Source organism: Bombus vosnesenskii, unplaced genomic scaffold (genome assembly GCF_011952255.1).
Source record: "Bombus vosnesenskii isolate JDL3184/JDL3185 unplaced genomic scaffold, Bvos_JDL3184-5_v1.1 scf7180000013304, whole genome shotgun sequence".
Classification (NCBI taxonomy): Eukaryota; Metazoa; Arthropoda; class Insecta; order Hymenoptera; family Apidae; genus Bombus; species Bombus vosnesenskii.
In genome coordinates, this window is record NW_022882953.1 from 550,207 (window position 1) to 570,276 (window position 20,070).

Sequence of the window (20,070 nt, forward strand, 5' to 3'; positions counted from 1 at the left end):
TCTGATAATTTTTGATACAAGTGGCGTGTCGCGATCCTAGATTGCAATGGCAAGAATCCTGATAATTTTTGTTTCTTCCTTGGCTCGTAAAGTTCCTTCTAGTTCTTCTCCTAGAATCTGGATCCTCTCAGATGACTAGTGGACTAATCGAAAAATAGTTTTCACCCTGTAGATCAACGCTTCATATCCTATACTAACTTCACTCTCCGATCTTCGTTAGTGGATGGTAGTGGGAACGCAAGACTGATGTAATCGACAACGTCGTGTGTATGTGTGAAAGAAAGCATGTACTTTGCGTGGCGCGCAGAAATTATTCGTTGAAAAAATGTATGGTTCTCTTGGGCTTTCACCGAGCTAACTTAGCCGAATGCTTTTAAGACACAAAAGCAGAACGTTTAAGCATATAGTTCTAAATCTCTAATTCTTTGAAACAAACATTCAGTCGAGAGAGCCTGCGTGACTTTAACTGAAGCTGTCAATTGATTGCGATTCTTAACAAAATTTCTCAAGTTCGCTAAATAAAGTATTTTTGTTCCCAAATTTTAACTTTCCCATCGTCGTACTACGCATCAATTCTTTATACAGTTTCTAGATACATTTTGTCTTTTAGACATACACGACGATTAAAATTAACAATTCAAATTACGTTTACATGTATATGTCGATCTTCCTAGATTAAGCCCATACTAAAGCTATATTCGAGACAGGTAATTAAAGTTATGTTCACGCGATAACATAATAGTATAAATATATATTCTATTGTCTAAATAAATAATTAATTAATAAAAGAGAAATTCTATACAATAGTTCATTATACTACAAAATTTTTATTAATTTCTTTCCTTAATATTAAAAAGATATTTGATTTATTATTAAAATTACCAAAATATCTAGAAATATCAAAATCCCTATTTCAGAGGGCGCCATTATACGTTGCATCGAATTTCTTGCCTAACTATAGTAATTGCAATCAAAGTGGAGTGTGGAGTATGTAGTGTGGAATATGTAGCATGGTGGACCATGGCGCTACATGGTTCAAGAAAGATATATTTTCATAAGATATAAAAACGATTCTTCTGTGTAGCCACGTTCATACTTTGATAATTTTAAAATGGAAACTCGGACGAATGAGTTGTTAACAACCGGTCCTATAGCAACGATTAAAGAAGAGCCACTTGATCAAACTGGCGCGAAGCAAGATATGCAACAATCTCAAGTGCAGGGCGTTTGCATTGAGGAAGAGTGCGAACAGCGTATCGAGTGTACAACTGAGGGCCAAGAAAATGAGACACGTGCATTTTTATCGAAATGTGTGTTCTGTGGAAAGACATTTACTTTCGGTGATGATCCAAAACTTTTAGAATGTTTACATGCAGCATGTTCGACATGTGTTAATAGTAAACTCAGTGATCACAACACATCGGTCGACGTGGATGTTCTGTGTAAGGCTATGTTATACGTCTACATTTTGCAACTTTATTAAATTTTGATTCCGCGAGTTTTTCTTCTTAACATCTATAGAGTGAACCTTCTAGCTTAATGATTTCAAATATCTTGTAAATTACTTGCTATATAAAAAAATTTCCCAAATAGAAATTGACTGGGATCAAAAAGAATATTATTTAACATCATTAGCTTTTCTATGGGTGGATATAAAGGATATATGAAGATTAGCTTAATGCATTAATTTTTTAAATGCATTAATTGATGTAGCAATATTACATGTAGAAAAAGTTTTAAGCTGTTTATGATATATTAAGAATACATTAGTTTAGGACATATATTAATTATAATATTGTAAAATGGTACTAGTATTTGAGCTATATCGATTAATGTATTAAGAAATATATGATTCCATTTAAGTATTGTAATTGATCCTTGAAAAATTAATAGCATCAAATTATATCTGCCTCAATACTATTTACTAATCTGTATAATAATATTCATAAATATCAGAACATCTTATTTATATTAAACGACAGAAACAGCATGAAACAAGTCTTATGTTTATTTGAATAAATTTTTAGTAGTATCTTTATGATTCAAAATGATCATTTGATATTAATATAATTTATAAAATATTTATGTTTTTATATATAAGTGTATTATATCATATAATAATTAAGCCATGACTTTAAAACATATATGTCATTGCAGTGGAAAGTAATGTAATTGCTTGTCAGATATGTAATGTCACCACACAGGCAGAAAACTTAATCGAAAATCGATTCCTATCAAAATTTATAGAAGAGGATAATAGTCCAGGTACTGATGATGAATCTAAAGAAACAGAAGAAGAAAAAAAATGTACTAGCTGTCATGATAATGCCAATGCCACAAGTTGGTGTGTAGAATGTGAAGAATTTATATGTCAAAACTGTGTTATGGTAATGAAAATATTACTCAGTAGTATGTTTATTAAATATATTTCCTTAGAAATAACGACAATTATTTTGAATTTGTGTTTCTTAAAGGCACATCAGAGATTAAAAATAACAAAGGATCACACAATTAAACCAAAGGATGAAGTTGCCAATGATAGAGATAATGTTAAAAAAAGCAACAAAAAAATACCTGGCTATTTATTTTGTACAATTCATCCACATGAACAATTATCTTTATTTTGTCAAACATGTGATAAACTTACTTGTAGAGATTGTCAGCTAAGTGAACACAGAGATCATAAGTACAAATTTATTCATGAAATTGCTACTGAAACCCGTGCTTCAGTGTCAACTTTACTTAAAGAAGTGAGGTAATTCTTCTGTATTTGTACTTTTTTTATTTATATATTTTCTATAAATATTAAAATTAACTTTTTTATGTTATGTTTAAAATCTCTGTTTTGCAGTTATAAACGAGTTTTATTAAAAAGTGCAATGAAAGTTATAGAAGACAGACAAGTTCTTATTTTAGAAAAAAAGAAAAATTTAGTGCAAGACATAACACAAATGGTGGTGCAGTAAGTTATTGTAAATTTTATATTTCAAGTTTAAGTGAAACAAAATTATTTAACTTATGTAATATTTTTTCACACAGGTTAACAAATGCAATTAATACACGAGGAAAACAATTAGTTATGCGTCTAAATGAAGTTTGTGATCAGAAACAAAACACATTAAATGAGAAAAAAGTTGCTTTAGATCAATTATCTAAGCTTACTGATCATTGTATCCAATTTGTAACTCATGCCTTAAAAAAAGGTTCAGATATGGAATTACTTTATAGCAAAAAGTATGTATTTGAAATACTAAATATATGTATATAAATATAATAAATATAAATATTCCATAATTTTTTTTGCAGATCTGTTACAAGTCATTTACAAAGAATAAAAAGTAGACGAGCTGACATTCCAAATCCAGAAATACCAGTTAGAATAAATTTGTCCTTGGAGAAAGTACCAGATTTGATAAAAGGTTAAATTAATAATAATAGGTGCTTAATTATATGTTATTAAATAGGTAGTTTTATTGCTACAAGCAAAACTGATTTTCTTTTTTTTTTAAATTAGTCATCTAATAAATATTTGGTTTGTATAATATTAAATATTTTTTTTCTTTTCTTTCTTAATTTTAGTGGTTTCATCTATTGGAGGAATAGTAGTGGATGGTAGAGTATATCCTTCAATATCTCCACTGGGTGGAGTAAATACAACACCATCTATGCCATATAATGAATCACAGACAGATCAAAAGCAAACAACTAATTTGTCAAATGTACATATGGATGGTTCTTCCATAGCTGCACAATTACCTGTTGCTACACAACAATCTAATAGTATGCAACAAAATTCCTATCAACAAGTGCCTCTTCATATAGCATCTCAACAGCAGCAACAAACACAGTCGCAAAATTATATGCAACATTATCCTATGAATAACATGCCACCTCGGTCATCACCACAAGCACATCAACCTCGTGTACCATATCCAGTCAATTTCAATAACAGATTACAACAACCAATGATGATGCAACAACGTCCTTTGGGAAGCTGCCATCAACAAGTAACATCGTCCACGCATCCTCATCAACAAGTTCACATAGATCAACTTGGTCAGAATACAAGTTTACGTGGACTTCTTGCACATAATCCACCACCTTTCCGATCTTCTACAAATCATGTATCATATCGATTGCCACCTTATAGATATCCTCCAAATAATTCCCAACGACCAGTACCACCACCTGCATATCAACCAACAAATACATCCATGGTATCTGGTATAAGACTTCAGCAATGTAATCCAACTTCTCCATCCGCACAACATATAAATTATCCTATGCAACAACCACCTACAGCTCGTTGGCATATACCTCAAAATGTCAGTCCCTGTCTTCCTTTTTATACTTCCCGCCATCAATCAAATACACCTTCCATGTCAGTTCCTACTAATGATACCTACAAGATAACGTTAAAAAATCAACAATCAAATGTAAATCAAAAATATAATACACAGACGACTACTGCTTCTGATACTCCACCTCAGTCACAAAGTTCAGTGTCTGTTGGTCATACAGTTAGTTCGTCAGTACCTAAAACGCCTAGTCCTGTGCCTCCTGGAAAATCAGATGAAACTGAAAAAAGTTTAGACAAATTTTGCCAAAAATCTTTGAATGATCTAATGCTTACTATCGCAAAATTAGATAGCAATGGAATTGTAGTAATACCAGAAGCTCAACGAAACCAATTAGATTCAGCCCAAGTAGATAGTTCAACCGATGAAGGGTTGAATCCAATGGCTGAGAATTCATCAGGTAATTTAATTGAAATAATAAAAATATGTAATTATTATTCAAAATATTGGTTAAATATGTATTTTGTATGTATAAAGTATAAGTATATATGTACAATTATGTGTCCAATAGATAATTCAAAAAATGCTGCAGCATCCATGGCAAAGGATGATCCAAATGAAGACTGGTGTGCAGTATGCATGGATGGAGGAGATGCAGTATTATGTTGTGATAAATGCCCAAAAGTCTTCCACTTATATTGTCATATTCCTAGTTTAAAATCGTTTCCTGAGTAAGTGTACGAATAATATAGTGTAATAATATTTATGTTTAATAGCTAATGTCAAATTTTGTTGTGCAATAGTGAAAGTGAAACATGGCAGTGTATGTTATGTACTAATGTACTAGACTGCTCAGATGACCCACCAGGAGAAAAGAGACCAAACACAATGAGTGCAAAAGAATTACGAATTGCACAAAGAATTGTGTTAGAACTTTATTGTCAATATGAGCAAAGCTTACCTTTCCGTGAAATAGTATCTAGTGAGGTAAATTTATTCTATGCAAATTTAAAAAGTATATAAAATATATTGAAGGAACATAACAGTTATTATTTCATTTATAATTAACAGATAGTTGATTATCATCGTATCATAAAAAAGCCAATTGCACTAGATGTAATTAGAGATAAATTAAAACCTGAGCATGCAGAACATTACACAGATTTAAGACAAGTAATGGCAGACATCAGGTTGATGTTTAAAAATGCTTTTACTTATAATCCTGTAAGTTCTCTATTGAAGAATTTATATCATATAAAATATGATACAAAATTGTTATAAAAACATTCATACATTTCATATAATCATATACTTTTTTTTATTTAGGTTGAATCACAAGTGTATCAAGAAGCACGTAATTTAGAAGAATTTTTTGAAAAATTATTATTAAAATGGGCACCAAATTACGCATATGACGATCCTTTTCTTTCGGGTGACAAGGACGAAGACGAAGAAGTGTTTCCTCCTAATAGAAAATATCGTCGTATACTTACAGACTAATTTTCACTTTCCGTAATTAAGCACATAAACAAGTATATTATTTTTAAAACACATAGCAGAATTATATTTCCATATAATGAATATTTCTTAATTATATTTAACATTGCTTTTCGTGTTTAATTAATTAATAAATGTCTATAAATACTTACGGATACTAACAATTGAGCAGACATTTACAACTGTAGTATAGACTTCTTCACATTTTATGTTCAGTGAAGAAAATTTTACTTCTTGCTTAATATTGCGAGCTTATTGCATGAATTTATAAATTAAAGGTGATCACAAATTTAGTTCATAAAATATTTGAGTGTGTTGACTATTTCTTATAAATTTATCATAAAATCTGTTAGAAAACCTATCATTTAATTATATCAATAATAAAATTACTAAAAAATAATTGCATTAATTTTACAATAAAATATTTCAGTAAATATATAAGTATTTTTTTACAAAGTATTACGACTTTATATACATGCATATATGTGTGTATGTATATAATATATACACAGAGTGTTCATATGTGACAGTATTGCAGAGTTGAGTTGAGGATATAAAAATGGAAAAACAAAAATTCAGATAAACATATGAACTATTTTTGTGTTCTCAATTTACTTCTCTAATATACTCACATAGTACGAAACATTTTGTATATCTGTATTATCATTTTAATAAAACTATAGAAAAAAATGTTGAATTACTTGTTGATAAAAAATTACAGTTAACTATGTAACATATTGACTGAAAATTTTATAAATTAATATCATTTTTAAAACGTTTTGCTGTAAGAAAACCGTTTAATTGTTAATATTCCGATGTATTTGATAAGTAAATACATGTTTGTTACACGAAAATGAACAAAAGATTGAAATATATTAACATTTGAATTTTCATGTTTATTTCTCATTTTATTATAATTAATTTTATTATTTAAATTGTCTTATATTAAAACGTTTTAATGCATTTATTTGGTAGCATCAAATGTAGACAACTATGTTGTTAAATTTCACATTATTGTATTACACCAGATGTACAAAATAATCTTACATAAAATATACGGAATGGAATTTTTTAAAATTGTTTTTTCGTTTCCAAAATTATAATTTGTAATACACATTTTACTCTTACAAAATTTAATATTAATTAAATTACTTTAATACAACAAAAAGATTAACAATTTTAAAATGTATTGCATCATAACTTAAAAGTTATATTACACATCAGAATAAAATTTTACAATAAAGATAAAATTGATGTGTAATAATTTTATAAGTACAATAAATTTATGTAATATTGCATGATACTCTTATATATGTATATAGTTACATAATAATTTCTTTTCATTGTGTGGAAAATTCATATATTTATATTTACATCTTAATTTTATTTTTCTATTTTTATAATAAAAATGACAATGGAAAGTTATTTTACATAGTGTAATTTAATTCAATAAATACTTTCTATTTATATTAATGAATTATTGTTGATAATTTATTACTTCTAAATGATTCCAAATATAAAAAAGATGTATAATATTGAAAACTTTATTACCTACTTACTTTACTACTTAATGGTTGCATTGGAAGACAGTTTCGTGGCCCTTTTTCCATTATGAAAGAAACATTTGTACGAGTAACCAATCGCATGCTTGTATTCAGTAGTCAGTGTTAGGTAACTGTCTTATAACGTTATGAATTCAAATGTATGATATCCGCATACATATATATGCATATTACTTTTAAACTGTCAGTCGGGTTTTGTAGCGGAAGAAGTATTTCTGTATGTATTTAAAAACATATTATGAATTTGACAAATTTAATTTATAACGTATCTTTTATCGCTTTTGTAACTTTTCTTTCTTTAAAGGTGAAAATATAAGTATGTTAATTTTAAATGATCAATTAATACTTTTCGTGATAATATATACACGTACATACCTACATGTTTGTTTATGTGTATGTGTGTGTTTTAAGATTATTTAAAACTTTTTAATAATTTTCAGTAATTCATAGTTAGAATTTTGAATAAGAAATAAAATATTTTTTGTTAAAATGAATTTAAAAATTTTATACATATCAAAAGAATTTAATAATGTCACATGAGACTAATAATGTTATATCCTTAAAAATGTCATAATATAATTTACATTTTTCCGTTTGTATGTGTTAATATATATATTTATGTATGTAAATCATTGGAGTGTTTATACTTCTTTAATATATAACTATATTATAAATCAAATTTACATATTAAAATTATTATACATTCCATGCCCATTCAAAAAATGGACTTAGAAGCAACTGTAGTTAAACGTTTACAAAAACTAAGGCAGTGGCAGTTAGAACAACAAGAACGATTGTTGAAACAGCAAGAGATACAAAGACAGATGTTAACTCAGAAACAAGATTGTATGTATAAAGCACTTGAATTATCAATACAAGAACTTGATCTGGATAAAGATATATTAGATATAAATAATTCAAATGAATCTGATAAAAATACTGGAATTAATAATAAAAATCTAATTATGTTACATAATAAACCACAAACGAAAGAAAATTATACACAAGCAATAAATAAGAATGACTCATGCATTAATCAAAATATAAGTGGCAATTTTGAAAACATAATTTCACGACAAAAGTCACCGACACAAAGATTCATTAAAGATGTAATTAACATTGAAAGCCATATAAGAAGACAGTCAAAGGATAAAACAGGTATAAAAAATGACATAGAAAAAGAAAAACAACTAGAACAATTTATTATGGATGGAGTAGCACCATTACCACCTGATAAAATAGTTGTTCATCACATTTCTATTGATGATGTACCAATATTTTCTCCGAAAAAGGATTTTCATACATTGCTTGAAGAAAGATTGAAAGACAGTGAAAATGAACCTCCTGGAAAAAAGTCTAGTGCTAGTTCAGGGAATAAAATAAAAAGGCCATTTTTAAGAAAAGGAGAAGGTTTGGCTCGATTTAAATTGAATCAACAATTACAACCTTCTACATTGAAAACAAGATTACGTAGTATATCATTTACTAACAATACACAATCTAGTTCTAAATGTCCTAGAAATGAAGATAAATACAATAAAACTCAACATTTAAAGAATGCACAGTTATCAAAAAAGACACATTGTATAAATGTAGCTCAAAAACATTTATGTCTAAAAAATGTTTCATTACCAAAGAAAAAAATTTGTAGTACGCCTAAATCTAATACCACAACTACATATTTGAAAGATGATATTAATGAAGTGAAAAATGCAGTTGAATTAAATACTTCAGATTTTCATTCTGGAACTCAGAAAGAATTAGAAGAAGTAAGAATATTTGAATTGTTAGAAGAAAAAGCAGAGAATTCTAGCTTCTGTTCTACATCTAGTGCAGTTACTGCATTCTTACAACAATCAACACCATTTAAAATAAAAAATGCTGAATATAGAATGGGCAGTAGTGTGCACAATGCAAAACAAGTTACTCCAAGAAGTAACATACCTAAAGAACAATTGATTGTAAAATCTAATCAAGCATATAAATGTATGAAGTCCAATAAGGATACTGATACTCACTGCGATCTCTTACCTTTTATAAATCAAAAGATTATTCATGATGATATACATGAAGATATAATGTTTTTGCAAAATACTAATGAAGACAATAGAATAAAACAAAATAGAAATGGATACATGTCATTAAGGGATCAAATCGAATCTATACATAATGAACAGAATGTTATAAATAGAATTGATGTTCCTATTGCTGAAGACAATAAAGAAGTCAGTCCCCATGTTAGATTTTCTGAATTTAATGAATACAGAACAATTGGATTAACAGATACCTCAAGTATATCAACTGAATCATTAGTAACAAAAAGCTTTTCAGATGAAAAGGCTTGGAGTGATTCCTCAATCCTAGAAACATCTACTGTACAAACATTATCAGTGCCATTTGAAGCATCAAAGTCTCCTGTAATAATGAAAAGTAAAATGCATAAGGCACAAACCTGTAAAGATATGACAGAGAACAATGATTCTACTTGTAATACAGATGATATGTACCAAAATGTGTGTCATAAAGATGAATCAGAGTTATCAGATACTGAGGATTTAACTTCCAATGATGAAGTAAGTAATTTACATAAATGTGGACAAGATGATTTAACACCACAAAAAATTGATAACTTTTATGATATTGGAACATTAAAAAAAAATATGAAATTTTGTGACAACAAAAAAATAGATGAATATGTAGATAATTATAATAATGTAGTTGTAACTGAAGATCAGGAAAATATAAAATACTTACAAGAAACAAACGAAACTATTTTTAAATCAGAACTTTTAAAAGCTCGTTTATTGGAACTTGAGCAGGAAATCAATATATTTCGTAAAGAAAATGCAGCTTTATCTATGCAGCGTAAAAAATTACGTGAAGATCATCAAAGTTTACGCAAAGAGTATGCGGAAAAAGAAAAAAATTTTGCAGAAAATAAAAAACAAGTTGAAGAGCGTTTACAAGAAGAAAGGAAAAAGCTTGCACGTGAAAAGTCCGCATTAGAAAATAGAATGCGAGATTCACAAGAAAAAGCTCAACAAAGTAAATTGGAAAGACAGGAAATCCAAAATTTGAAGCAAGAAATAGAACAATTGGTGCAGGACATGCATATAAAGGAAAGTAGATGGAATGCAGCACAATCTAGACATAGATGTCAAATGAGAATATTAAAATTAGAAAATTCAAAACTGAAACAAGAAGTAGAGAAATTAAAGAAAAATAATATTAGGAATAAAGGAAGATCTGGAGCTTCTGCAAATACAAGAGCAATTCATCAAATTAATAAACAAATTAACATGCAGTATAAAGAATCTAAAAAAATTAATGATGCTTCATCAGATGATGATCAAAAACTGACAGAACCAATAATGAAGACAATAAGTATAGCTAGTGAACAGGATATAGAAAAAAAGAAGGAATATAATTGTAATAGTAATACGAATATTATGAATGATAAACGACCAAAAAATCAAACAACTATAATAGATATTGTTAAAAAACGAAATTTATATGAAAATTTAATCAAAGAAGCAACATTAGATTTAACAGAAATTCCAGAAAAATTTGATGCTCTTGAAAATTTAAGTGAGTCTAAGTCAGACTCAAACAATGAATTGAAAAAAGTAAATAGTCAAACAAATGTTACAAAAGCTAATTGTAAAAAATCATATAAAGAATGTGATACACCTTTTAATCATAATGGTATTAATGACAATACTCAATTACATGTGCAAAATGATTATAAATGTTTTAATGAAAATTATACAAAAGATTTAGCATCAGCAGATAAACTGCCTAATATACACATAGAGAATTTATCTTTGTCTTACCGAAGTAATACTAGTACTGATAAACAAGGTATGACACAGATTGAACACCCTGATGGTTCCATTGAATGTCGATTTCCAAATGGAAATATTAAGAAGATATTTCCCGATCAAGGTATAACTAAGTTAATATATTATAATGGCGATATTCGTGAAACTAATAGAGATGGAAAAATAAAATATTTTTATGCATCAACACATACATGGCACACAACAATGCCAGATGGTTTAGAGATTTTAGAATTTTCTGAGTAAGCTTTATTCATCACTTCATTTTATTATTTAATTTTTAATTTCAGCATATAAAAATTTATTATTCAGTGAATATTACTTTTTCTATTATTTAGTGGTCAAGTAGAAAGAAGATTGCACGATGGTACAGTAGAAGTATTATTTCCAGATGGTTCAGTACGAATCGTAAAGTCAGATGGTATTGAAAAATGGACATTACCAGATGGAACATTAATGCAAATTTTTACTAATGGTGAAAAAGTTCTTACTTTACCAAATGGACAACGTGAAATACATACTAGTACTCATAAGGTAACAAGCAAGAATATTTCCACAAAAATATATATTCCTTAACTTTTTATAAAATACATATATATACAAAACATACTTATATTATACATATTTATACTTTAATACTTTTATATAAAATTTAGAGACGTGAATATCCTGATGGAACCATTAAATTAATCTATCTTGATGGCACACAGGAAACACGATATTCAAATGGCAGAATACGTCTCAAAGATAAAGATGGTAATCTTTTAATGGATTCCTATCAATAGAAATTATATCACACCTAACAAAATTGAGGATAGTATCTAATGAAACACTTAAATTTTATTTAAAGTTATGCATATTTAACATAAATATATTTTTAATAATAATAAATAAATAAAATTATAATTAGATATATTTGAGATATGTTTTAAGTAAATAAAAATAAAGACTGAATCTTTTACTGTTAACATAAAGTGTAGTAGTGTTTCCAAATTATGAATATCTCTCGCATAACTAGAGTAGATTAAATAAAATTGTGATCGATGGTACATATTGCCTTTTTGAGGTGAGGAGATTACCCTGAATCATGCTTATATATACATATGTATATGATCGATCATAGAAACTCATCTCTGTATAGACAGGTGTCGACACTCGCTAGGGATAACCACCTGAAAACTAAATTGTGATTATTGTGAAAAATCAATATGGAAGATAACAAAGTTCGCGTTCTTACAAGGTAGACAGAGGTGGGTAGAATGTCTTTGTCTTTATCTAAGACAGTCATAGTATATCACGCCTACATAGAACGAGAACATTCTTATGTTCCATATTGATTTTTCACGACTCAATTTTCAAATGGTTTCTTTAGTGCTTTTAATATTTCTAGACTTGTTTATATGATTGTGTTATCTACAATTTTGACGTTTGAAAAATGTTATTAATAACTAAAACATTAACTTTATAATTACTTGTTTAATATTACAATGTGGGCATAATACAGAAAAAGATGATAGAAGAAAGAAATAAATGACATGAAAGACTCCACCGCTGGATAGCGCTACTTTACACGGAAACTCCACGAGCGACATTTTATAGTGCAATATCGTGTAGTCATATGACTACCTTTGTTGTTCTTAATAGGAAAATAAAGAAAGACATATGGTCGTAGTAGAATCGCGCGCGTACGAAAATGTTGCTCGTGTACATTTAGCCTAAAGCTGTCCGAATAAAAATATATTTTTATGTTGCTATAACAACATAATCCGGTGTATACTTGGATCCGATAATGTCGATTCAAATCAGTTAAAAAATTTGATTGTTAATTTATTATAGCGATGCCTGTACGTCCAAGTTTTAAAAAATGGATTATAGGATTTGGCGCATTAAGTGGTGCGATGTTCTTTTATCCGCATAATAATGATAAAAATAAATTATTGCATACGGACAAATCTAGGATATCTTCTTCATCTTGGGATTATAACTGGGATAGGTTGTATTCATTGTTATTATTGTTACTAATAAAAATGTCACTGGCTTCGCAATACAATGATAGCGTACAATTAAAATTCTATTTTATTTCTCCTTTGTTATGTATCATAAATAAATAAATAGAAGAACTTAAATGTTTTCTTAATAAGTAGTTGATAGATTAAAATTAAGAGCATTTCTGTTAGTTTCTTTCTAAATAATGCATAATTCTTTATTCTATTTGAGATTTTGACATTATTTTATTGATATTTTATTAAATAAATGTATGTGTTAAATATTTGTTGTTCCTTATATTATTTGATATTATATTGATATTGCATTCTGCTTTTGTGTATTTACTTTTGATTCATTATTTTGGTCCTTTTATTTGTATGATTTTATTTATAGGAGAGATCCAAAAAGTTTAGTGAAACCAATGAAACCAGACAACGAATCTAATCAAAATACATATCATGAACAATTAATAAATAAAACAGCGAAAGCTACACGTCACATAATTTTAATTCGTCATGGACAATATAATGTGGAAGCTAAGACAGATGCAGATGGGACACTTACAAATCTTGGTTAGTATTTCCAATATAAAGCATGTTTAGTTTATTCGTATATATGTTATTATTCCCTTAACTATTGAAAATACAAAAGAATGTTTTATATGAAAGACTTCATGGAGAAAATTTAATAAACTAATTCAATGTTTTTTTTATATTTTTATTTAAAAAGATTTCAATGCTGATATAAGTTTTTTTAATGGAACTCAATCAACATTCAATATATCTTTTTAATTGTTTACAAAGAAGTACTTAGGTCAAAAATGATTACTTTAAAAGATGTTTCAATTTTAATCATGCAAAACTTATTGTATGAAGACAAGGAAAACATAAACATAAAAACATTTGTTGTCTTTTCATGTCTTTCATATGATAAGCTTTACAAGATTAAAGTTAAAATTGATCCAAGGATTTTTTGTAGATAATTAAAAGGTGCATTAAATACTGTATAAAAAGATGTACAGTTCCATTTTAAAAAGTTAGATTGGTATTGAAATCTCTTTAAATAAGAATATAAAAAAAACATTGAATTAGTTTATTAAATTTCCCCCATGAAGTCAAGCTTTCATATAAAACATTCTTTTGTATTTTCAATAGTTAAAGAAATAATTGTGTGTATACAAATGAAATAGGCATATAGTAAAATGTACATTTTCAATAATTAAAGAAATAATAGTGTGTATGCAAATAAACCAAACATACGGTATATAGCAAAATGAACTATTATAATTATAAACTGTTAAAATGTTAAGGTAGGCAACAAGCTGAGGCAACAGGAAAACGACTGAAAGAATTAGGTTTTCCATATACTCTGCTTGTACATTCAACAATGACAAGGGCTCAAGAAACTGCTAAAATCATAGAAAAATCTCTTAAAAATATAAAGGTAAGGTGTGATCCAATTCTTAACGAGGGTTCACCAATTCAACCTGAACCTCCATCATCTAACTGGAAACCTGAAGTAAATGTAAGAATATTACTACTTATATGAATTTAAAACTTCTATGTATATATTTTTTAAACTTGATATTGTATTTAGTTAAAATAATGTTGAATAATATTAACACATTTCAGTATTATAGAGATGGACCTAGAATCGAGGCTGCATTTAGAAAGTATTTTCATCGTGCAGATTTCAGTCAGAAAAATGATTCATATACAATTCTTGTTTGCCATGCAAATGTTATTAGATATTTTGTATGCAGGTACATTACTTTATATAATCACTCTCATAACGGACTTGTATTAAACATTTTTCCTTAAATATCGATACTCATTTCAGAGCATTGCAATTTCCACCCAAAAGTTGGTTGCGATTAAGCTTGAATCATGCTAGCATTACATGGGTTACTATTTACCCTGATGGTATTGTAAAATTATGGATGTTTGGTGAATCAGGACATATGAAACCACAACTTATTTCATAACTAAATTGACCATAGCGTATCACTTTATTTAATGAAATACACTTACGTTATCTACATTTGATATCATTTTAATATATAAATTTTACAAGAACGTATTTTTAACCATTTATTTTATCTATGAAAGCTTATAATTTGTTAATAAAAAACTAAGAAATACTTTTTTAATTATTAACAATCAAGGACAGTACATTTAAAGACTGATGAAAAATACATATTCTTATATTTGCGATAAGTCTTATTATAAACCTCCACCTAAACAAAATTTATGTCTCTGGTAAGATACTCCCTTTGAAACAAAGTATATAAATCCTATTTGCAAATAAATATGCAAAGTGTATAAATATTTATATATACCACGTAAAAACTATATATTACTATATATTACTACGTATAATAATAATTACTATGTATTACACCTATTACTCTGAAAATATTTTGAAAAAATATGTACTTAATCTGATTGTAAAATTACAAATATCTAATATACATATATATGTATGTATTATATATATATATGTATGTATTTTATATATATATATAATAAATGGAATAAAAATAGTTAAATTATATGGAATAAAATTAGTTAAATTATATTTCAATTATTAAATTCATGTTAAAATATAATTTGTACCTAATATGAACTTCAACAGTGAGTCGTTTTTATAAAAAAGAGGGAAATTGATTTAAGTGCCAAAGGAATCATTTCAAATTTCCCGGACAAGAAGTAATGATTTTAAGCGGCAGTAAGCGGTTACTATCCAAATAATTTTCAAAGTATGGGAAAATTCTCCAATTTTATCTTTCTGATCTCATCACTGATATTGAAATAACATTTAACTTATCTCGCCTCTTAACAAAACATTCTCTTTTTATAACTATTATAAAAGAAGGTATATAGATAGCGATCGCGTAAATACGTTCTACAGATGAGCAGTATTGGTTTAAATCGTTAAAAAAATTTAGTCGCTGCAATTTACTACAATAATGCCTATACGTTTAAATTTTAAAAAATGGATCGGTGGATTTGTTGCAATAGGTGGTGCAGCTCTTTTTTATCCAAATGAAAACGATCATACTCAATCATCAGAAAAACAATCTTGGATAATACCTCCGTCATCCTGGGGCAGATGGGATCATAATTGGGATAGGTTATATTCTTTACTGCTATTGTATTTATTTATAAAAATATTATTGATTCTACAAATTAATAATTATATATAATTAAGGCCCTCTTTCGTTCCTTTTTCTTACGTCAAATTAAATAAATATCACAAATAAAATTTCTGTACTAAATATACTTTGTATACATGTATATTGCTAAAATAAATATTATTCCAGTATTTGTAAATTTTCATCTACTTCATATTCATTGGATAGTGTAAAACATTTTTTTTTCTTTGTTTAGAATTTATTTCTACTATTTAAAAGTTCAATTTATAATTTGTTTGTGTCTATTTGTAGACGACATTCAGAATGGCTAGCAAATGTAGCTAAATTAAACAATGAAAGTGATAAAGAGTCACGTATAAAGAGATCTATTACAAACGACAAACAACAATCAAATGTTAGACATCACATAATTTTAATCCGTCATGGGCAATATAATACAAATGGTAAAATGGATTCAGATCGAACACTTACAACTCTTGGTTGGTATCTCTCATGTTATTTATGTATTATTATGTCATATATATTAATATTTTATAATTTTATAAATATATTAAGTTTTGTCATTTACTGTGTAAAAATATACGTTACAAAGGCAGACAACAGGCTGAAGCAACAGGAAAGAGATTACAGGAATTAGGATTACCATACTCCATGATTATACAATCAACAATAGTCAGAGCTAAAGAAACTGCTAAAATTATAAAAAAATATCTTAACGATATAACTGTTAAGGAAGATTCTGTTCTTAGTGAAGGTATGCCAATTGCACCTGATCCACCAATTGATATTTGGAACTCTGAAGTCGTTGTAAGTATACTATGTTATTATGGGAATTTTTATTTTTTTTCTATTATATTATAATATTATGTAATATATTTTAGGTTTGTGAAGATGGACCTAGAATAGAAGCTGCATTTAGAAAATATTTTCATCGTCCAGAACCCAGCCAGGAAAAGGATTCATATGTTATTCTTGTTTGCCATGCAAACGTTATTAGATATTTTGTATGCCGGTAACTATTCATAAAAAATGATATTGGCGTAATAGTAACGTGTTTGTTGCCCAGTCTGAAAATACCGTGCAATCGGACTTTTAGAGCAAAATCGCGGGCTAGGTAGCGAACGTATTAATACACAGAATTAAATGCTTCTTTATTATGTATTTCAGAGCATTGCAATTTCCACCTGAGGGTTGGTTGCGTTTAAGTCTAAATCATGGAAGTATTACATGGGTATCTATTCGATCTAATGGGAGAGTAACACTAAGAAATTTAGGTGATAGTGGACATATGGAGCCACAGCTTATTTCATCTTATTGAAACTGAATGATATAACTTATACCTTTGTTTAATAATGAAATATTTAAGTTATGCAATTTATAATAAGTAATATAGGAACAAAATATTTTTGATTATTCATTTGTGAAATAACTAATATTATAACTTCATCATAAAAAATTTTTGCAAGCATTTATTAAATATCAAAAATTAAGTTTAATGTTTGAAATAATTTGAAAATTAAGAAAAATATTTATGTTTTCATTACTGTATGTTAATATTGTAGAATTTAAAGAGGTATATTATAATTATAATGTGCCATCATTTGTTTCTATGTATAGAAATTTATATTTTGTAATATTGAAAAGACAGACGTTTTTCCGAAATACAGTGTATCATTAATGCAATTTCTATACAATTTTATATTACAAATGCTATATTTAAAAAATGTTATCATACATATAGTGTAATCGTTTTCCTAAACAAAAGATTGCTGAAATTACTTAGTACTTAAACACACAGATATATAGACAAACAATTCCTTCCTTGTACACACACTTTATAGTTACATTAAATTATACAACTGATAACCTCATAGATTTTCTAGCATAATATCTTTGCAATGCTGCTTCAAATACAGGCCCAACTGTTCTTTTTTCCCAAATCTTAGATCTCTCTCTTTTCTCTGCTTCTATTTTTTCTTTTGCACTAATACTTATTTTTTCAATTTCATCATTTTTACTATTTTCTAATATTTTTTCCATATCCTTTGAATTTATGGGATTTTCTATTTTGGTCTCATTACAACTTTTTTCAAGTTTAGCACTTTCAGTTTGTTGTTTTTGTTTTTTAACATCAGGTTCCTCTATTCTTTCAGATTCCCTTTCAACATTTTTACGTTTTTCAGGTACAGGAGTTTTTACTTTATTTTCCATTTTCTGTTGAATTTCAATATCTGTATCACTATCTTCTTCTATTTTTCTTTGCCTATATTGTCTATTCTTTTTTATTTCTTTATTTTTTACCTGATCTTTGTTGTGATTGATATTTATTTCTTTATTTATATCCTCTAAATTGTTATCTAAATTAGTTTTATTATCATTGGTATCATTCTTAACTCCAGATTCCTCTGAAGATTGAACAACAGTCTGTTCATACAAATGTCTATAAAATCCTGAAATATCTTGTTGCTTTTTAACATCTGCAATAGCTTCTAATTTATCCATTTTATTTTCCTCTTCTTCCATTTTCTTAAATTCTTCTAATTTTGCTCTATAAGCAGAAGTAACAAAACTTTCTTTGTCTGCATACATTTCTCCCTCTGCTTCGCGTTCTTTCTGAACCATTCTTTCTATTCTATATTCCTGTTCTTTTTTTCTTCGCTCTGCAGCTTTTAAAAGATTTTGAATATACCTTGGTTTCTTTTTTTCATCTTTTGCAGTTTTGGACTGATCTTTTGTCCTTTCCATGTCATCATATACTTCATCATATTGAAATATTGTTGGGTCTTCTTTTAAAGCCTTTTGCATATTTAATCTTACTTGCCTTTTTATTTTATTTTTTTCTCCCTCTGCCTGAAGAGCCTTTTTAACCCAATCTGTACCATCTTCCTCATCCGAATCATTATTATCGCCAAATATGTTGTTTACCTTCGGGGCAATACGTTGTTGCTTTTTAGGTAAAATTAAACCATACCTAAAATTTTTTGTAATAGTGAATGACCTTTTATTTTTCTATTTTCTTTAATTGGTTATTAATATTTTTACACAACTTACTGTTTTTCTTCTTTGCTGTTAGACATGTTTCGAAATATTATTCACTGAAGTCATACAAATTTTTATCTACTATTACATAAAATAATTGTGTACATTTTGTAAGCAATCGAATAAAATTCGTAGATGTAAGATCATAACCTCTCTTTGACAATATTTTTCGAAATAATTTTTAGTGAAATTACAATGTTTCTAATATTGAAACAAAGTTTTATCGTTATATCTAACAAAAGATAAGAAATAAGAAACTTAGAATATTTGAAATAAACTAATATGCATTTGACTTTCCCTTATCAATTATTTATTCAATATTGTCTTTAGAATTTAATTTGAATTATACCAAGATATCTTTAAACTAAGATTTCATATAAATTAGTTATAAACATCTTTTTACTGCCAACTCAAAATTATATATACATATACATATATATTTAAGAATATCATTAGTAATTTATGAACTATTTCAACTATATATATTATGTATACATACATATGTACGTAAGTACTTAGTATCACAAAGGAAAAGGAAGAGAAAAATTATTCTTATCAAAAATTTTTATCCATGTACAGTATGTTATATACATACAAATAAAACGTTTCTTATTATGTTACTTACACATATACAAGAATTCATTTTTCTTTCATTAAAATTTCTGTGATTTTTTACGAGAAATTGTTATAGAAAT

At 27.5% G+C, this 20,070-nt stretch overlaps 5 protein-coding genes and 2 long non-coding RNA genes across 10 annotated transcripts; 4 read left to right on the plus strand and 3 right to left on the minus strand.

Annotated features, from left to right (window-relative positions):
- Positions 1–627: 627 nt before the first annotated feature.
- On the plus strand, positions 628–5,798 carry LOC117234233 (E3 ubiquitin-protein ligase TRIM33). Of its 2 annotated transcripts, none has more exons than XM_033495231.1 (12): positions 628–707; positions 918–1,442; positions 2,158–2,387; positions 2,475–2,755; positions 2,852–2,962; positions 3,040–3,234; positions 3,307–3,419; positions 3,580–4,758; positions 4,891–5,029; positions 5,102–5,285; positions 5,370–5,522; positions 5,625–5,798. In XM_033495231.1, the coding sequence occupies exons 2-12, from the start codon at positions 1,112–1,114 to the stop codon at positions 5,796–5,798; spliced, it is 3,090 nt and encodes a 1,029-aa protein (XP_033351122.1). In that variant the 5' UTR covers positions 628–707; positions 918–1,111. The 2 variants fall into 2 exon arrangements, with proteins under 2 accessions (XP_033351122.1, XP_033351121.1); XM_033495230.1 differs by having other exon boundaries at positions 630–707; positions 4,870–5,029.
- LOC117234236 lies at positions 4,266–7,452 on the minus strand. Its single transcript, XR_004493488.1, has 4 exons — positions 7,355–7,452; positions 4,634–4,743; positions 4,486–4,560; positions 4,266–4,402 (listed from the first exon to the last, which is right to left on the minus strand). It is a non-coding gene; the product is annotated as an uncharacterized LOC117234236 (long non-coding RNA).
- A 501-nt stretch (positions 7,453–7,953) lies between these two features.
- Positions 7,954–12,113, plus strand: LOC117234232 (centromere protein J). Of its 2 annotated transcripts, none has more exons than XR_004493487.1 (3): positions 7,954–11,438; positions 11,588–11,730; positions 11,853–11,952. XR_004493487.1 is itself a non-coding variant. In XM_033495228.1 (3 exons), exons 1-3 carry the CDS (start codon positions 8,065–8,067, stop codon positions 11,979–11,981), a joined length of 3,699 nt encoding a protein of 1,232 aa, XP_033351119.1. In that variant the 5' UTR covers positions 7,954–8,064; the 3' UTR covers positions 11,982–12,113. The 2 variants fall into 2 exon arrangements, 1 of the variants encoding a protein (XP_033351119.1); XM_033495228.1 differs by having other exon boundaries at positions 11,535–11,730; positions 11,853–12,113.
- Positions 12,092–12,700, minus strand: LOC117234237. Its single transcript, XR_004493489.1, has 2 exons — positions 12,434–12,700; positions 12,092–12,368 (listed from the first exon to the last, which is right to left on the minus strand). It is a non-coding gene; the product is annotated as an uncharacterized LOC117234237 (long non-coding RNA).
- LOC117234235 (serine/threonine-protein phosphatase PGAM5, mitochondrial-like) lies at positions 12,698–15,393 on the plus strand. 2 transcript variants are annotated; one of them, XM_033495233.1, is made up of 5 exons: positions 12,698–13,189; positions 13,576–13,754; positions 14,492–14,706; positions 14,814–14,944; positions 15,022–15,393. In XM_033495233.1, the coding sequence occupies exons 1-5, from the start codon at positions 13,035–13,037 to the stop codon at positions 15,164–15,166; spliced, it is 825 nt and encodes a 274-aa protein (XP_033351124.1). In that variant the 5' UTR covers positions 12,698–13,034; the 3' UTR covers positions 15,167–15,393. The 2 variants fall into 2 exon arrangements, with proteins under 2 accessions (XP_033351124.1, XP_033351125.1); XM_033495234.1 differs by lacking the exon at positions 12,698–13,189 and adding an exon at positions 13,429–13,451.
- Positions 15,394–16,003: 610 nt separating this feature from the next.
- LOC117234298 (serine/threonine-protein phosphatase PGAM5, mitochondrial-like) lies at positions 16,004–18,070 on the plus strand. Its single transcript, XM_033495374.1, has 5 exons — positions 16,004–16,314; positions 16,628–16,815; positions 16,929–17,143; positions 17,218–17,348; positions 17,504–18,070. The coding sequence occupies exons 1-5, from the start codon at positions 16,151–16,153 to the stop codon at positions 17,652–17,654; spliced, it is 849 nt and encodes a 282-aa protein (XP_033351265.1). The 5' UTR covers positions 16,004–16,150; the 3' UTR covers positions 17,655–18,070.
- Positions 17,937–19,893, minus strand: LOC117234297 (nuclear speckle splicing regulatory protein 1). Its single transcript, XM_033495373.1, has 3 exons — positions 19,875–19,893; positions 19,388–19,607; positions 17,937–19,307 (listed from the first exon to the last, which is right to left on the minus strand). The coding sequence occupies exons 2-3, from the start codon at positions 19,411–19,413 to the stop codon at positions 18,188–18,190; spliced, it is 1,146 nt and encodes a 381-aa protein (XP_033351264.1). The 5' UTR covers positions 19,414–19,607; positions 19,875–19,893; the 3' UTR covers positions 17,937–18,187.
- Positions 19,894–20,070: the final 177 nt, after the last annotated feature.

What these genes read in the sequence shown, in the direction of transcription:
- LOC117234235 (XM_033495233.1), top strand. Translation starts at nt 13,035, where the DNA reads ATGCCTGTACGTCCAAGTTTTAAAAAATGGATTATAGGATTTGGCGCA. An exon ending in TGGGATTATAACTGGGATAG is followed by an intron (nt 13,190 to 13,575) that starts GTTGTATTCATT and finishes TTTTATTTATAG; the next exon opens with GAGAGATCCAAAAAGTTTAG. An exon ending in ATTAGATATTTTGTATGCAG is followed by an intron (nt 14,945 to 15,021) that starts GTACATTACTTT and finishes TACTCATTTCAG; the next exon opens with AGCATTGCAATTTCCACCCA.
- LOC117234298 (XM_033495374.1), top strand. Translation starts at nt 16,151, where the DNA reads ATGCCTATACGTTTAAATTTTAAAAAATGGATCGGTGGATTTGTTGCA. An exon ending in TTTGGAACTCTGAAGTCGTT is followed by an intron (nt 17,144 to 17,217) that starts GTAAGTATACTA and finishes AATATATTTTAG; the next exon opens with GTTTGTGAAGATGGACCTAG. An exon ending in ATTAGATATTTTGTATGCCG is followed by an intron (nt 17,349 to 17,503) that starts GTAACTATTCAT and finishes TATGTATTTCAG; the next exon opens with AGCATTGCAATTTCCACCTG.
- LOC117234297 (XM_033495373.1), bottom strand. Translation starts at nt 19,413, where the DNA reads ATGTCTAACAGCAAAGAAGAAAAACA. An exon ending in AACAGCAAAGAAGAAAAACA is followed by an intron (nt 19,308 to 19,387) that starts GTAAGTTGTGTA and finishes AAAAAATTTTAG; the next exon opens with GTATGGTTTAATTTTACCTA.
- LOC117234233 (XM_033495230.1), top strand. Translation starts at nt 1,112, where the DNA reads ATGGAAACTCGGACGAATGAGTTGTTAACAACCGGTCCTATAGCAACG. An exon ending in ATAACACAAATGGTGGTGCA is followed by an intron (nt 2,963 to 3,039) that starts GTAAGTTATTGT and finishes TTTTTCACACAG; the next exon opens with GTTAACAAATGCAATTAATA. An exon ending in AATGGCTGAGAATTCATCAG is followed by an intron (nt 4,759 to 4,869) that starts GTAATTTAATTG and finishes TGTGTCCAATAG; the next exon opens with ATAATTCAAAAAATGCTGCA.
- LOC117234232 (XM_033495228.1), top strand. Translation starts at nt 8,065, where the DNA reads ATGCCCATTCAAAAAATGGACTTAGAAGCAACTGTAGTTAAACGTTTA. An exon ending in GAGATTTTAGAATTTTCTGA is followed by an intron (nt 11,439 to 11,534) that starts GTAAGCTTTATT and finishes TCTATTATTTAG; the next exon opens with TGGTCAAGTAGAAAGAAGAT. An exon ending in TACATACTAGTACTCATAAG is followed by an intron (nt 11,731 to 11,852) that starts GTAACAAGCAAG and finishes TATAAAATTTAG; the next exon opens with AGACGTGAATATCCTGATGG.